Below are 17,091 nucleotides of genomic sequence, written 5' to 3'. Positions count from 1 at the left end.
GTATTTCACGAGGACACGCTGAAACACTTGACAGCATACGAACAGCTCTCTTGAAATCATTTAAAGTGCGACGGATTTTCCTTCGTCACCCCTGTACGTGTTTACTGCAACATGCCCTAATATCGTGGTCGGGCAATACCTGTCACAGAGCGATGAATTACATACTCACCGATAGCTTGTATATGAACAAACATACATAAACATCCAACCATGTCTTCTGAGTGCCACGCTATTTTTGTAAGGCAGTATGTGTATACTACTGGCCATTAAAATTGCTACACCAAGAAGAAATGCAGATGATATTCATAGGACAAATATATTATACTAGAACTCACATCTGATTACATTTTTACGCAGTTGTGGTGCATAGATCCTGAGAAACCAGTACACAGAACAACCACCTCTGGCCGTGATAACGGCCTTGATACGCCTGAGCATTGAGTCAAACACAGCTTGTATGGCGTGTAAAGGTGCAGCTGACCATGCAGCTAAAACACGATACCACAGTTTATCAAGAGTAGTGAATGGCGTATTGTGACGTGCCAGTTGCTCAGCCTCCATTGACCAGACGTTTTCAACTGGTGAGAGATCTGGAAAATGTGCTGGCCAGAGCAACAGTCAAACATTTCCTGTATCCAGAAAGGCGCGTACAGGACCTGCAACATGCGGTCGTGCATTATCCTGCTGAAATGTTGGGTTTCACAGGGATCGAATGAAGGATAGAGCCACGGGTCGTAACGCATCTGAAATGTAACATCCACTGTTCAAAGTGCCGTCAATGCGAACAAGAGGTGACTGAGACGTGTAACCAATGGCACCCCATACCATCACGCCCTGTGATACGCCAGTATGGCGGTGACGAATACACGCTTCCAATGTGCGTTCACCGCGATGTCGCCCAACACGGATTCGACCATCATGAAGCTGTAAACAGAACCTGGATTCGTCCGAAAAAATGACGTTTTGACATTCGTGCACCTAGGTTAGTCGTTGAGTACACCATCGCAGGCGCTCCTGTCTGTGATGCAGCGTCAGGGGTAACCGCAACCATGGTCTCCGAGCTGATAGTCCATGCTGCTGCAAACGTCTTCGAACTGTTCGTGCAGATGGTTGTTGTCTAGCAAACGTCACCATCTGTTGACTCAGGGATCGAGACGTAGCTGCACGATCCGTTACAGCCATGCAGATAAGATGCCTGTCATCTCTACTGCTGGTAATACGAGGCCGTTGGGATCCAGCACGGCTTTCCGTATTACCCTCCTGAACCCACCGATTAGATATTCTGCTAACAGTTACTGGATCTCGACCAACGCGAACAGTAATGTCGCGATACGATAAACCGAAATCGCGATAGCCTACAATCCGACCTTTATCAAAGTCGAAAACGTGATGATACGCATTTCACCTCTTTACACGAGGCATCAAAATAACGCTTCACCAGGCAACGCCTGACAACTGCTGTTTGTGTATGAGAAATCGGTTGGAAACTTTCCTCGTGTCAGCACGTTGTAGGTGTCGCCACCGGCGTCAACCTTGTGTGACTGCTCTGAAAAGCTAATCATTTGCACATCACAGTATCTCCTTCCCGTCGGTTAAATTTCGCGCCTGTAGCACGTCATCTTCGTGGTGTAGCAATTTTAATGCCCAGTAGTGTAGTTTGTACGATACGTATTTGAGCAGTATACATTACATGCTGTTTGTTTGCCTAGAAGGCTTTCATTCCTTATTATTTCTATACTTTATTTGAGGAAGAAATGGACATAGGAAGCTTATATTAACATTCTGCTTTTAGTTGAGGCTCTTCCTCATCAAACACAATATGCTATGGATGTCATCTCCAGGTAAATACTTCGTTAAGTGGAGCTGCACTTCTAGAAATCAAATTTAATTGTAATTTTAGAGACTGGATGCATTAAGCTATGATACTGTGCGCTTGTGCCTCTATTAAATTTTTTACGTGTTTCCCCCCTTCTGTTCCAGTGGAAGCAGAGATGGGGCGTGGTGACTAAGCTGTCTCCTGCAGCAGGTAAGTGCACGGATACACTCTCTGTTCTGAATTATAGTGTCTCCTTTAATGACACTCTGCTCGAGTCAATTTTGAAGCCGATTTTTAATTGTATGATGTATTATACTGAACGTCAGTGATCGATTCATCTGGGTCGACAGTCTCTGAATCATTGAAATATTCCAGCAAACATACGATAGTCAGTTTAGGGCCGAATAAGTAACCTGATGGTGAAACCTGCCAAACCTCCTTAAACGTCTTTTGCATGGTTCCAGAACACTGAAACCATTAAATGTCAAACAGAGATTATTATCTCAAACCATGGCATATAGATATTTTAGGTTGATGATATTTTGGTTGAATCACTTATGACCACATTCTGTTAACTGCAAGTTGGCCTATTATGAGAGAGGGAGAAAACTAACTCAGTCCCCATACAGACCTCTGCAGGATGACGAGCCGTGCAGGGGGAGGGATGAAATAAGCCATGTCTTCCTCTCGCAGTGCTGGCACCTTAACCCCTGCTTCATGACTCTGCAAAAGAATAAGTCACGGACAATGGTAAAGGCCGCCTAATCATTGTTTGTAATCCAAACTGAAATTTTACATACCAACATGTTTAATAGAGATCCTAAGTACAACAGTTATGTACATTATCACAAGAAAAACAAAGGATAATGAAGTACAAAACAGTAACACAGCAGACAACAGTGGCTATTCCCCATCTAGTTAATGTTGGCTGCAGCCAAAAAGAACTGACTACTAGTTAAAGGCTTCCGTCTTCTACCGGTTAATACCAATGCAGGACTACGAAACCGATCGGTCGAGTTAAAATTTAATACACTCCATAAAACAATGGCGTGCAGGTATGCTACTAAGATAAAAGTTCCGGTTCCATGGGGATTGTTGTTGCATTATTGTAGGGAACATTCAGAGGCCTCTCAATATTTTCAACTTGACTGAAATTTATCTCTACGAACATGCAAGATGGTCACTGTATACGGCTGATACTACACAGCAAGAATAAAAATAACTGGACAAAATTTATACCTCAATATCGGCTGGATGACATTTACGATGTCGTGAATATTTAAATCCAATAGTACAACACATCCATAGCATTGCTGCTGAATTCATCTACTCATACACCCATTGCGATTTTCTGACTACTTTGAACTATTGTGAGTATGAAGCTTGTACCCCATATCATAATCAGAACTTATTCCCTGCGCATGTGAGTGTAGATTAATTTCATCGATATGGTTAGTACTCCAATCTGCGCTGAATATATGTAGGTTTTAATCCCAAATCTCTCCAAGGTACCTCATGGAGTTGTGAAACCTGACATTGTTCATAGTATATATATATATATATATATATATATATATATATATATATATATATATATATATATGGTGGTCCATTGACAGTGACCGGGCCAAATATCTCAGGAAATAAGCCTCAAACGAAAAAACTACACAGATCGAAATTCGTCTTGAAGGGGGAAACCTAATGGCGCTATGGTTGGCCCGCTAGATGGCGCTGCCTTAGGTCAAACGGGTAACAACTGTGTTTTTTTTTTAAATAGGAACCCCCATTTTTAACACATATTCGGGTAGTACCTAAAGAAATATTAATGTTTTAGTTGGATCACTTTTTTCGCTTTGTGATAGATGGCGTTGTAATAGTCACAAACGCATAAGTACGTGGTATCACGTAACATTCTGCCAGTGCGTATGGTAATTGCTTCGTGATACATTACCCGTGTCAAAATGGACCGTTTACCAATTGAGGAAAAGGTCGATACCCTGTTGATGTATCGTTATTGTGATCAAAATAAGGAAAGATGGGGGCGAGTGAGTGACGTGCGTTAGCTTGGCTCGCAAGTTTACGTGAAATCTGGAGGTGTTTTAAGCAGTTAGGCTAGTCTACATATACTAAAGCCGTATATCTACTGCTGAGTGTCGTATTTCACATCACATACTGAGCACCAATTACACGGAATCGCACTTAAAATGGAAAATCGCCGAACAACGCGCAGTGCAGCCAACGGCCAGGTCGTAGACAGCGCAGTCGTGGAGTCAACACCGGGAGTTGCGGCCGCTCTGCCCGGCATCGCTGACATCGCCGCACTCGTGAAGGCTGAGGTGAGTGCCGCGCTGCAGGCTGAGGAGACGCTCGGGCTCGTTGTTCAAACCATCACTGATGCTGTCACTGCAGCAGTGACGGACAAAAAACAGGAAACTCTGGAGGCGAATGCGAGCGAGATCCGTGCACTGGACACATCGTTAAAAGCAAGTGAGGAGAAAACGACTGCTCTAACAGAAATTGACCGAAAAGACAGACAAGCTCGAACAATATCAGAGACGCAATAATCTCAGACTGTTTGGCATTGCAGAGAGCAGAAGACAGAGCACAGATGAACTTGTGATAAACCTTGTCCAAGAAAAGCTAGGCGCGCAGGTGACACTGAGTGACATTGACAGAAGTCATAGAGTGGGTCGTAAGTCGCCAGGTTCTACAAAACCAAGACCTTCAGAACAAAAAAGAATCTCGCCAAGTCGTGTCTGACAGTACGCGAGGATCTGACCTCTGAAAGACTAAAAATTTTGAAGAGCGCGATTTCGAAATTTGGGCTACAGAACGTATGGACAAATGACGGCAGGATAATGGTTAAGACCGAAAGCGGAAAGAAAACAATTTGCAGTGTTAATGAACTTGAAAGCCTGTGCTTTAGAAGCTAAATCATGTCTAATCTTGCTGCCACTAACCTGTATGTTTATACTGTTTACAATGTCAACTATATCTTCACTAATGTATTATCAAATTATTCGTTTCTCAACATAACTATTTTTTTATCTCTAATTATTTTTTTGTCGTGTGATTTTTGTTATTATTTGTATTATCAACTTTTCGTTTCTCCACATAACTATTTTCATCTTTAATTGTTTTCCTCATGTAATTTTGGTAAGTATTACAAAAGGTAGTCTCACTTCCATGCTTAATTAGCAACCCACCATCATACTTTAGTTGTAATCCTCATAAGTGAAATTAATATCACACTCTGTCGGAACGTGCAGATTACTCCCGTTGTGTTTAGCGAAATTCCTTCCGCTGCCAGCCCACGGCTACTTCCAGAACCGTTGCAGACCTCGCTGACCTTGGCCGCAGATCCTGTTTCCTCCCCGGGGACCTACCCCCTCCCCCTCCCGGCCGCTTTCACTGCATGGAACTGGGAGGACACTCCCTCACCCCCTCTCCTTCACACGCCTTCCGCATTCCTCATGCCAGACCCTCCTTTCACCGCCAACCACGACTCATAAAAACATCTGTCGGCAGCCTCCTCTGGCAATCAACACCCGAACGCACCAAGCTGCATATTGCACATGCAAATGTCCAGTCTCTGCCAACTCACTACGACGAGTTCAAATACATATTTCAAACTGCTGATATACACGTAATACTTTTGTCAGAGACTTGGCTCAAACCAAGTATTCCTACAACTTCCGTAAACCTAGGTGGCTATATCTTCCTCAGGCACCACAGATACAACAGACGAGGGGGCGGAGTAGGGGCGTACATACGCTCTGATTTGTCACCTACAGTACTACACACATCCGACAACAATGTAGATAAACAAGAGGAATATATGTTCATAGAGATCAAATCACTTAACAGAAAGTGCTTAATATGTGTCCTTTACAAACCTCCTAAAGTCGGTGGGTTCGCCTGCTTCGAAACTGCCCTCTCTAGTCTCGAATCGCCATATGAACATGTAATTATAGCAGGTGACACTAACATTAATTTTCTGTGCAATAGTCCTTCCACTGGGAAATTTAAGAGGATGCTTTCTTCCTCAAATATGACGCTACTTCAGCTGGCACCTACTCATCACACGACTACCAGTCACACTTTCATAGATATATTCACAACGAAATCTCCGAACAGAATAATCCGCACCTCTCAAATATCTGGGCCTGGCATGTCTGCCCATGACATCATTTCCGTGACGTATTCACTAGAATGTCCTAGAATGAAACAAAAACTGTCCACATACCGAGACCTCAAACGCATAAATTTGCCTGAACTCGAAACTGAGGCACAAGAAATAGTTTGGGGGATGACCTCTACTCCCCTCAAACGACAAACTCCAGGATTTCACTAACAAAATTTCTCAACTATGTGACAAATATGCTCCAATAAAGACCAGAAAAGTAAAAAGGCAACCTGCACCCTGGCTGACGGATGAACTAAAACAGTTCATGAATCTCAGAGATGCTGCACATCGAGAATACAAGATACACCCTACACCTGAAAATCATGCTGTATACAAGCAGAAACGAAACAAATCAGTCAAGCGGTGAGAAATGCTAAGCTCAGACATGCCCGTACATTAGCTGACTATAGATGTAGACCAGCTATCCTGTGGAAAAATCTTCGTAGTCTCGGTTTAGGCAAAATAAAAGTTGCAGAAAATCACATGGTCCCAGCTGAAGAACTAAACAGATTCTTCACATTACCTACAACCAAAATTGAACCGCAAAAAAAAAACAGAGAATCATTGATTACTTCATGGGGTTGAACGACTGTAGCAAAGAAAAATTCTATCTACAGCACGTCACTTGCAGTACTGTCAAGAAAGCCATAATGCGGATTAGATCAGCATATACTGGACATGATGGTATCACTATACATATGGTAAAACTTATTATTGACCAACAACTGCCCTCTATAACAGACATTTTCAACGATTCATTAATCACAAGTGTTTTCCCTGAGGCCTGGAAACTGGGACAAATTAAGCAACTGCCTAAAAAGGACATCGCCACAGCACCCTCTGACAACCGTCCCATCTGCCTTCTTCCTGCACTATCAAAGGCCTTAGAATGTATAGTTCATGACCAGCTCACCAACTGTACAACTACTAACAACCTACCAGACGAATACCAATCAGGTTTCCGTAAACACCGAAGCACAATATCTGCTCTGATAAAGGTGACAGATGACCTGAAACTTGCCATGGAGAGACAAGAAGCGGCTATCATTTGCTTCTTAGATTTCAGCAAAGCATTTGATACTGTCGACTTCGACATCTTACTAGCCAAACTTAGCGGCCTAAAATTCTCACCAAGTGCAGTGCAATGGTTTCACTCTTATATGACGTCTCGTCAGCAACGCGTCCTGTCTGGTAATATAAAATCACAATGGCGGCAGGTGGTGTCAGGCGTTCCCCAAGGCTCAGTATTAGGTCCTATACTCTTCTCTCTGTATGTCAGCGATGTGTCATCGGTTCTGACCTATTGCAAATACCATATGTATGCTGATGACATTCAGTTGTATCTAAGTGCGAAACCAAGCAATCTCAAGAAAGCTATTGAAAATTTCAATACTGATCTCGATGCACTGTCAAAATGGGCACAGGACATAGGTCTAAAACTAAACCCATCTAAAACCCAAGCGGTACTTATTGGTCACTCTAAGCTCATTAGCCAAAACATTGGGAATCCGTACCACCTCTTATTCTCAATGGAACAAATATTAACTTCTCTCCCTCAGCAAAGAGTTTGGAAGCAGTAATAGATTAAAATCTAAATTGGACAGAGCACTTTACTGCAGAGTACAAAAAAGCATCAGCATCCCTTCATGTCCTAAAAAACTCTTCTCGTTCGATCTGAAAAAGAAATTAGTACAAACGCTAATACTCCCAATCATTGACTACAGAGATATTATCCTACAAGGCCTCTCTCAGGAAAATTCCCGACGTCTAGAACTGGTCATGAATGCCTGCGTCCGATATATCTGTGACGTTCGACTTTTTGATCACATTTCACCAGAATATGCAAAATTGTCCTGGCTGTGTGCAGACAAACGCAGAGATTTCCATACACTCTGTCTCATCTATTGCCTTATAAATGTACACTGTCCCTCAAATCTCTCCTCGTTCCCAAAGCTCATGTCGGAACAACATGACAGAAACACACGTTCCCATTATAATAAAATCCTCTCCGTTCCACTGCATCGCGCAGTCACCTTCTCCAAGTCCTTTACAGTAGCGGGAACCCGACTCTGGAATAACCTCCCTTGTTATGTTAGAGAACTTAAAAATATGTCCAGCTTCAAAAAACAGATAATGACGTATCTACTTAAGCAACAGTAATGGCTTCCTCTGTACATGAATGCACTTCACCTCATTACTTCCCTCTTTCCCCCTCCTTAAATCTCCATTTCCCAAAACACGCTATACTAGTAAACATCTACTTTACACACCACGATATTATGTACATCTGCACAAACCTTCATTACTATTGCCAATCCTTCTCATGTTTGTCATTATTATTTGATTTTTTTACTGTTATTATTATTGCTGTTATCATAATCTGTATGTATAGCACCTGTTGTAAAATTACTGCCAGCATTTACTTTATTAGGTCTTAGTCATGTTTATCATTATATTTTTTTACTGTTATTATTATTGCATTTATCATAATCTATATGTAAACCACCTGTTGTAAAAATACTGCCACATTTACTTTATTAGGTCTTAGTCACTACTCTGTATTCATATTGTCACTAGAGTAAGCTAATTTTCTCATTTAAACTATGGTCATGATGTAACTCTGATGTGTGAAATGCTGCATGTGTGGAACACTAGTCCGATGTAAGAGAGGGTCTGATGGCCCTAATCTGATCAGGTTAAATAAATAAATAAATAAAAATGCCATGTATCCTGCTCGGTATCCTGGACGACATCATCCAGGTATCCGGACCGATCGCCTGATAGTTACGTTATTTAAGGAAACACGAAGTGTTCAGCCACATGTGAAACGTCAGCCACGACCTACAACAAATGATGATACCCAAGTAAGTGTTTTAGCTGCTGCCGCACCTAATCCGCACATCAGCAGCAGACAAATTACGCGAAAATTGGGAATCTCGAAAAAGTCGGTGTTGGTAATGCTACATCAACATCGATTGCACCCGTACCATATTTCTATGCACCAGGAATTGCATGGCGACGACTCTGAATCTCGTGTACAGTTCTGCCACTGGGCACGAAAGAAATTACGGTACGATGACAGATTTTTTGCACGCGTTCTGTTTAGCGACGAAGCGTCATTCATCAATTGTGGTAACGTAAACCAACAGAATATGCAGTATTGGGCAACGGAAAATCCACAGTGGCTGCGACAAGTGGAACACCAGTGATCTTGGCGGCTTCATGTATGGTGCGGAGTTATGGGAGGAAGGATAATTGATCCTCATTTTATAGATGGCAATATAAATGATGCAATGTATGCTGATGTCCTACGTAATGTTGTACCGATGTTACTACAAGACGTTTCACTGCATGACAGAATGGCGATGTGCTTCCAACATGATGGATGTCCGGCGCATAGCTCGAGTGCGGTTGAAGCGGTATTGAATAGCATATTTCATGACAGGTGGCTTGGTCGTCGAAGCACCATACCATGGCCCGCACGATAACCGGATCTGACGTTCCCAGATTTCTTTCTGTGGGGAAAGTTGAAGGATATTTACTATCGTGATCCACCGACAACGCCTGACAACATGCGTCAGTGCTTTGTCAGTGCATGTGCAAATATTACGGAAGGCGAACTACTCGCTGTTGAGAGGAATGTAGTTACACGTATTGCCAAATTCATTGAGGATGGCGAACATAATTTTTAGCACTTATTGCATTAATGTGGTATTTACAGGTAATCACGCTGTAACAGCATGCGTTCTCAGAAATAATAAGTTCACAAAGGTCCATGTCTCACATTGGAACAACCGAAATAAACTGTTCAAATGTACCTACGTTCTGTATTTTAATTTAAAAAACCTACTTGTTACCAACTGTTCGTGTGAAATAGTGAGCCATATGTTTGTGACTATTACAGCGCCATCTATCACAAAGCGAAAAAAGTGGTCCAACTAGAACATTACTATTTCTTTACCTCCTACACGAATATATAATAAAAGTGGGGGTTCGTATTTGAAAAAACTCAGTTCATGTCCGTTTGACCTATGGCAGCGTAATCTAGCGGGCCACCATCTTGTTTCCCCCTTCAAGCTAGACAAGCTACGTTCTTTGTAGTTTTTTCGTTTGAGGCTTATTACGTGAGATGTTTGGCCCGGTCACGAACAATGGACCGTACTGTATATACATCCTACTGAATACATAATGTAGGACTAAAACCAGCGCATAACGTAGATGAGGATAAACCAAAGAAAGAGGTAATGCATAAACCAGACTAGAGACATGTTTTGTGCCGAAACTGGATGCTGAATAGCAGATAAAATTATGTTACCCTCGATGCAAAGTAACAAGTGAAGGACGTAACAGTGATGATATAAGAATCAGCTTAACACAGAAAAAGAGATTATTCCTCGCCAAAGGATGCCTACTAATCTACTAAACACAAACCTCAATACAAGGAAGAAGTTTCTGACAATAAATGTCTGGAACACAGCACTGAATGAAAGTGAATCACAGCCTATGGGAAAACCGAAAGAGAAGAGAAGTGAAGCGTTTGAGATGTGGTGAAAAGTGTACTAAGAATAGAAAAAGGGCAGGGTAACAGGACAATATATCACGGAATAACTTCCATGGTACTAGAGCGACCTTTAAAGGTCAAAATTTGCAGCTGAAGGATGAAAACGTTGGCACAGGAGAGGAAGTCATGGAAGGCCACATCAAACCATGAAGAAGACTCACTTCCTCCATCCTCCACGCTCTCACGTCGTGAACTTTGATTTACATTTGTATCTACATCTACATCTACACCTACATACATACTGCGCAATCCACCATACGGTGCGTGGCAGAAGGTACCTTGTAACACAACTAGCATCTTCTCTCCTGTTCCACTCCCAAACAGAACAATGGAGAAATGACTGCCTATAAGCCTCTGTACGAGCCCTAATCTCTCTTATCTTATCTTTGTGGTCTTTCCGTGAAATGTAAGTTGGTGGAAGTAAAATTCTACTGCAGTCAGCCTCAAATGCTGGTTCTCTAAACTTCCTCAGTAGCGATTCACGAAAAGAATGCCTTCTTTCCTCTAGAGACTCCCACCCGAGTTCCTGAAGCATTTCCGTAACACTCGCGTGATGATCAAACCTACCAGTAACAAATCTAGCAGTCTGTCTCTGAATTGCTTCTATGTCATCCCTCAATCCGACCTGATTGGGATCCAAAACGCTCGTGCAGTACTCAAGAATATGTGGTATCAGTGTTTTATAAGCGGTCTCCTTTACAGATGACACACATCTTTCCAAAATTCTACCAATGAATCGAAGACGACAATCCGCCTCCTCACAATTGCCATTACATGCTTGTCCCACTTCATATCGCTCTGCAATATTACGCCCAAATATTTAATCGACGTGACTGTGTCAAGCGCTACACTACTAATGGAGTATCCAAATATTACAGGATTCTTTTTCCTATTCATCTGCATTAATTTAATGTAGAGTTAGCTGCCATTCTTTACACCAATCACAAACAAATCCTGTCCAAGTTATCTTGTATCCTCCTACAGTCACTCAAGGACGACACCTTCCCGCACACCACAGCATCATCGGCAAACAGTCGCACATTGCTATCCACCCTATCCAAAAGATCATTTATGTAGATAGAAAACAACATCGGACCTACCACACTCCTCTGGGGCACTCCAGATGATACTCTCACCTCCGATGAACACTCACCATTGAGGACAACGTACTGGGTATTATTGGCCAGTGGCGATTATGAATTGTTCCACCGTAAATATTTCAACTGGCTAGCTACGAGCCGCATGCGAGATTAGCAGTAAGAACTTGGGCCTTGGAGGCAAGAAGAAGCCGTTAAGTACTTTATCCATCTTCAGCACTTCTAAGGGGTTTAACTGAAAATATCAGTTTTTTAGTCTCTTTATACGATTTTTTTCCAGATGACTACATTTACAAGCCGCAAACATCGCGTTACATTTGGCGCTCGCTAATAATGCCATAATTCTAATCCTCTGAAGAAGGGCACTAGATTAAGAAAAAATATCTTTTGTGCATCTGATTGGTGACTTTTCAGCTAATAACAAAAATCTTTTGTATTGCGGCCGAGTGTTATTGTTCGCCTCGTGGGTGGGTGTTTGCTGGGGATCGTCTTTCAGTGCGTTCTGACGTCAGCGCAAGGAATTTGTAGGAAGCGTTGACGACCACAACGAGACGGGAGCTCTAATGTACGGCAACCACGCAACCTCGAGGTAACCCCGATTATGACTCCTTTGAGCGTCGCCGCCAACAGCTCCGTCTGTTGTTACTGCTCGTACTACATACTAGCTGCCGTGCGTCACATACGAAGTCGTAGGCGTGGCATTCAAGGCAGGGCGCGAGCGCGGCCGGGCGGAGATCCGGCGCTGAAAAGCCCTGAGGGTGCAATAGCACAGCGCTTGGCCCAGGCAGACACGCGAGCATGAATATGCAGCGCCCATAAAGCCCGTGAATAACCACAATAGCGGCCGCGCTGATGGCGGCATGCGTCACGGTCGTAACGACGCGCTAGCCGGCGGCCCCCACTGGTCGATAGCTCGACGGTCGACGGTCGTGGTCGACTGTGAAGAGGTGCTCTGACGGACGGCGGGCGACAGCGTCTGGCACATGGCAGGTGGTGAGCTTTGGTGTAATTGCTACTGCTGCCCACGCTCGCTGAGCACGTGTAACGTAGTGTGCCTCTGGATAATCGAGACGTCTTGCATACTCTAGCCAGCGACGCCAGCAGTCTCTTTTAAGTCAGTCCATGTTGTCTGCCCGTTCCCGCTGTTTAGCAGCATTTCCGCTGAACACCACATTGTGTAACTGAGAAGCCTAGTGTTCGAGAAGGTTACTCCGAACGTGAATAAACTTGAGGAAATTATTGTCTTACAAGAAATCGGCTGTGTCAAAAAATATTACATCGTTACTCATTCTTTACATATTTAACTTATGTTGTCCTGTCGTTCTCACTTGTATGTAATATTACGTCGCTAATAGATTATCTAATTATAGCTGAAATTTCGTTCCCTAAGTGTTTCGCATTTACTTTATCAAAGGCATCAACAATGGCCTGAAATACAAAACTGACCATTAAAATTCCTACACCGCGCAGATGACGTGCTACACACGCGAAATTTAACCGACAGGAAAAAGATGCTGTGATATGCAAATGATTAGCTTTCCAGGGCATTCACACAAGGTTGATGCCGGTGGCGACACCCACAACATGCTGACATGAGGAAAGTTTCCAACCGATTTCTCATACACAAACAGCAGTTGACCGGCGTTGCGTGGTGAAACGTTCTTGTGATGCCTCGTGTAAAGAGGAGAAAAGCATACAATCACGTTTCCGACTTTGATAAAGGTCGGATTGTAGGCTATCGCGATTGCGGTTTATCGTTTCACGACATTGCCGCTCGCGTTGGTCGAGATACAATGACTGTTAGCAGAATATGGAATCGGTAGGTTCAGTAGGGTAATACGGAACGCAGTGCTGGATTCCAGCGGCGTCGTATCACTAGCAGTGGCGTTGACAAGCATCTTATCCGCATGGCTGTAACAGATTGTGCAGCCACGTCTTGATCCCCCAATCAACAGATGGCCACATTTGCAAGACAACAACCATCTGCACGAACAGTTCGAAGACGTTTGCAGCAGCATGGACTATCAGCTCGGAGACAATGGCTGCGGTTACCTTTGACGCTGCATCACAGACAGGAGCGCTTGCGATAGTGTACTCAACGACGAACCTGGGTGCACGAATAGCATTACGTCAGTTTTTTGGATGAATCCAAGTTCTGTTTACAGCATCATGATCATCGCATCCGTGTTTAGCGACATCGCGGTGAATGCACATTGGAAGCGTGTATTCGTCGTCGCCATACTGGCGTATCACCCGGCGTGATGGTATGGGACGCCATTGGTTACACGTCTCGGTCACCTCTTGTTCACACTCACGGCACTTTGAACAGTGGACGTTACATTCCAGATGTGTTACGATCCGGGGCTCTACCCTCCATTCGATGCCTGCGAAACCCAACATTTCAGCAGGATAATGCGGACCGCATGTTGCAGGTCCTGTCCCGGCCTTTCAGGATACAGGAAACGTTCGACTGCTGCCCTGATCAGCACATTCTCCAGATCTCTCACCAATTGGAAACGTCTGGTCAATGGTGCCCGAGCAACTGGCTCTTCACAATGCACCAGTCTCTACTCTTGATAACTATGGTACCGTGTTGACGCTGCGTGGGCAGCTGTACCTGTACACGCCATCCAAGCTCTGTTTGACTCAATGCCCAGGCGTATCAAGGCCGTTATTACGGCCAGAGGTGGTTGTTCTGGGTACTGATTTCTCAGGATCTATACACCCAAATTGCATGAAAATGCAATGACATGTCAGTTTTAGTATAACATATTTGTCCAATGAATACCCGTTTATCTTCTGCATTTCTTCTTGGTGTAGCAATTTTAATGGCCAGTAGTGTATTTAACTTATGTTGTCCTGTCGTTCTCATTTGCATGTAATATTACGTCGCTGATAGTTCGGTCTAATTATAGCTGAATAAAATGAATTTTCGTTCCCTAAGTGTTTCACATATACTTTTTGAAAGGCATCAAAAATGGCCGGAAATATAAAGGGCGGTCAGAAACAGTCTAAAAATCTTTTAAGAATGTTGTAGTATATGATGTACTAAAAAATAATTCTTAAAAAAACCCTATACGTTGCTACGGTCCGGATATAATTAGCGTTGTAGTTAGCCTACCAGGACGTCGGGCACGCAAATTGAAGCGGCCTGGCGCAGACGTTGTTGCCAAACGTGTGCTTCGTTTGATTTCCAAAGACCGAGCAAGAGACCGATACAAAACTGGAGCTCGGACGATAGTAAGGATCGAACCCGAGCCAAAGACTGAGCAGCCTCGTGCGCTATCATCTACGGTGTGAGAGCAACTGACACTAATTGTATCTGGCGAGCTGCTTTAATGTGCGTGCCCAACAGTTTGCCTGGTCCACTTCAGTGATACACAACGGAGCAATATAAGACACTTTTATTTCTTAAGAATACAGGGCTGTTCGAAATGGAGGAACAGATTTCAAATATTTATTGCTTCCAAACTACAAAAGATAGAGAGACACTTCCAATGTTCCTTGAAATAGAAAAGTTCAAGTTTTTATGCATTCAACGTGAGCACCACGTGAAACTTCCTGGCAGATTAAAACTGTGTGCCGAACCGAGATTCGAACTGGGGACCTTTGCCTTTCGCGTGCAACTGCTCTACCCACTAAGCTACCCAAGCACGACTCAAGACCCGTCCTCACAGCTTCAAATCTGCAAGGTTCGCCGTAGAGCTTCTGTGAAGTTTGGAAGGTAGGAGACGAGGTACTGGCAGATTCGAAGCCGTGAGGACAGGTCGTGTTTGGGTAGCTCAGTTGGTAGAGCACTTGCCCGCGAAAGGCAAAGGGCCCGAGTTCGAGTATCGGTCCGGCACACTGTTTTAATCTGCCAGGAAGTTTCGTATCAGCGCACACTTCACTGCAGAGTGAAAATCTGTTTCTGTGAGCGCCATGTGTTACACGACAAAGATAAAAACTGTGGCTCATTTACTGCCACGTACAAAGCAGCTGGTGTCTCGTTATCGAATTCACAGCTTCAACAAAGCCACCGTTTTGATACTTGTCGTACAACACTAGGTGGTAATACTGAAAGCATAAATATTTGAACTTTCCTATTTCCAGGAACGTTGGAATTTAGTTTCTATCTTTTATGGTTTGGAAGCAATAAATGTTTGAAATCTGTTCCTTCTTTTTGAATAGCTCTGTATTTCTCATCACAATCTACCCTGAAACAGCCCAAGCGTTCCAGGTTGTTTCTAACAACCCTATGTATATGTTGTTGTTGTTGTTGTTGTGGTCTTCAGTCCTGAAACTGGTTTGATGCAGCTCTCCATGCTACTCTATCCTGTGCAAGCTTCTTCATCTACCAGTACCTACTGCAACCTACATCCTTCTGAATCTGCTTAGTGTAGTCATCTCTCGGTCACCCTCTACGATTTTTACCCTCCACGCTGCCTCCAATACTAAACTGGTGATCCCTTGATGCCTCAGAACATGTCCTACAAACCGATCCCTTCTTCTGGTCAAGTTGTGCCACAAACTTCTCTTCTCCCCATCCGATTCAATACTTCCTCATTAGTTTTGTGATCAACCAATCTAATCTTCAGCATTCTTCTGTAGCACCACATTTCGAAAGCTTCTATTCTCTTCTTGTCCAAACTATTTATCGTCCATGATTCACTTCCATACATGGCTACACTCCTTACAAATACTTTCAGAAATGACTTCCTGACAAATCTATACTCGATGTTAACAAACTTCTCTTCTTCTGAAACGCTTTCCTTGCCATTGCCAGTCTACATTTGATATCCTATCTACTTCGACCATCATCAGTTATTTTGCTCCCCAAATAGCAAAACTCCTTTACTACTTTAAGTGTCTCACTTCCTAATCTAATTTCCTCAGCATCACCCGACTTAATTCGACTACATTCCATTATCCTCGTTTTGATTTTGTTGATGGTCATCTTATATCCTCCTTTCAAGACACTATCCATTCTGTTCAACTGCTCTTCCAAGTCCTTTGCTGTCTCTGAGAGAATTACGATGTCATCGGCGAACCTCAAAGTTTATATTTCTTCTCCATGGACTTTAATACCTACTCCGAATTTTTCTTTTGTTTCCTTCACTGCTTGCTTAATATACAGATTGAATAACATCGGGGATAGACTACAGCCCTGTCTCACTCCTTTCCCAACCACTGCTTCCCTTTCATGTCCCTCGACTCTTATAACTGTCATCTGGTTTCTGTACAAATTGTAAGTAGCCTTTCGCTCCCTGTATTTTACCCCTGCCACCTTCAGAAATTGAAAGAGAGTATTCCAGTCAACATTGTCAAAGGCTTTATCTATGTCTACAAATGCTAGAAACGTAGGTTTGCCCTTCCTTAATCTAGCTTCTAAGATAAGTCGTAGGGTCAGTATTACCTCACGTGTTCCAACATTTCTACGGAATTCAAACTG

General features: G+C 43.2%; 1 protein-coding gene across 2 annotated transcripts in view; it reads left to right on the top strand.

Annotated features, from left to right (window-relative positions):
- LOC126336640 (uncharacterized) overlaps positions 1–17,091 on the top strand; it is a 1,144,005-nt gene that overhangs the window by 59,733 nt on the left and 1,067,181 nt on the right. For both annotated transcript variants that reach the window (XM_050000560.1, XM_050000559.1), the window contains exon 2: positions 1,981–2,026. In XM_050000560.1, the coding sequence (XP_049856517.1) occupies positions 1,981–2,026 (46 nt within the window). The remainder of the gene's footprint in view (positions 1–1,980; positions 2,027–17,091) is intronic.

The sequence above is a fragment of the Schistocerca gregaria genome, chromosome 2, assembly GCF_023897955.1.
Source record: "Schistocerca gregaria isolate iqSchGreg1 chromosome 2, iqSchGreg1.2, whole genome shotgun sequence".
Classification (NCBI taxonomy): Eukaryota; Metazoa; Arthropoda; class Insecta; order Orthoptera; family Acrididae; genus Schistocerca; species Schistocerca gregaria.
Note: the sequence above shows the minus strand (reverse complement) of the source record. Positions and strands in the feature narration are given on the sequence as shown.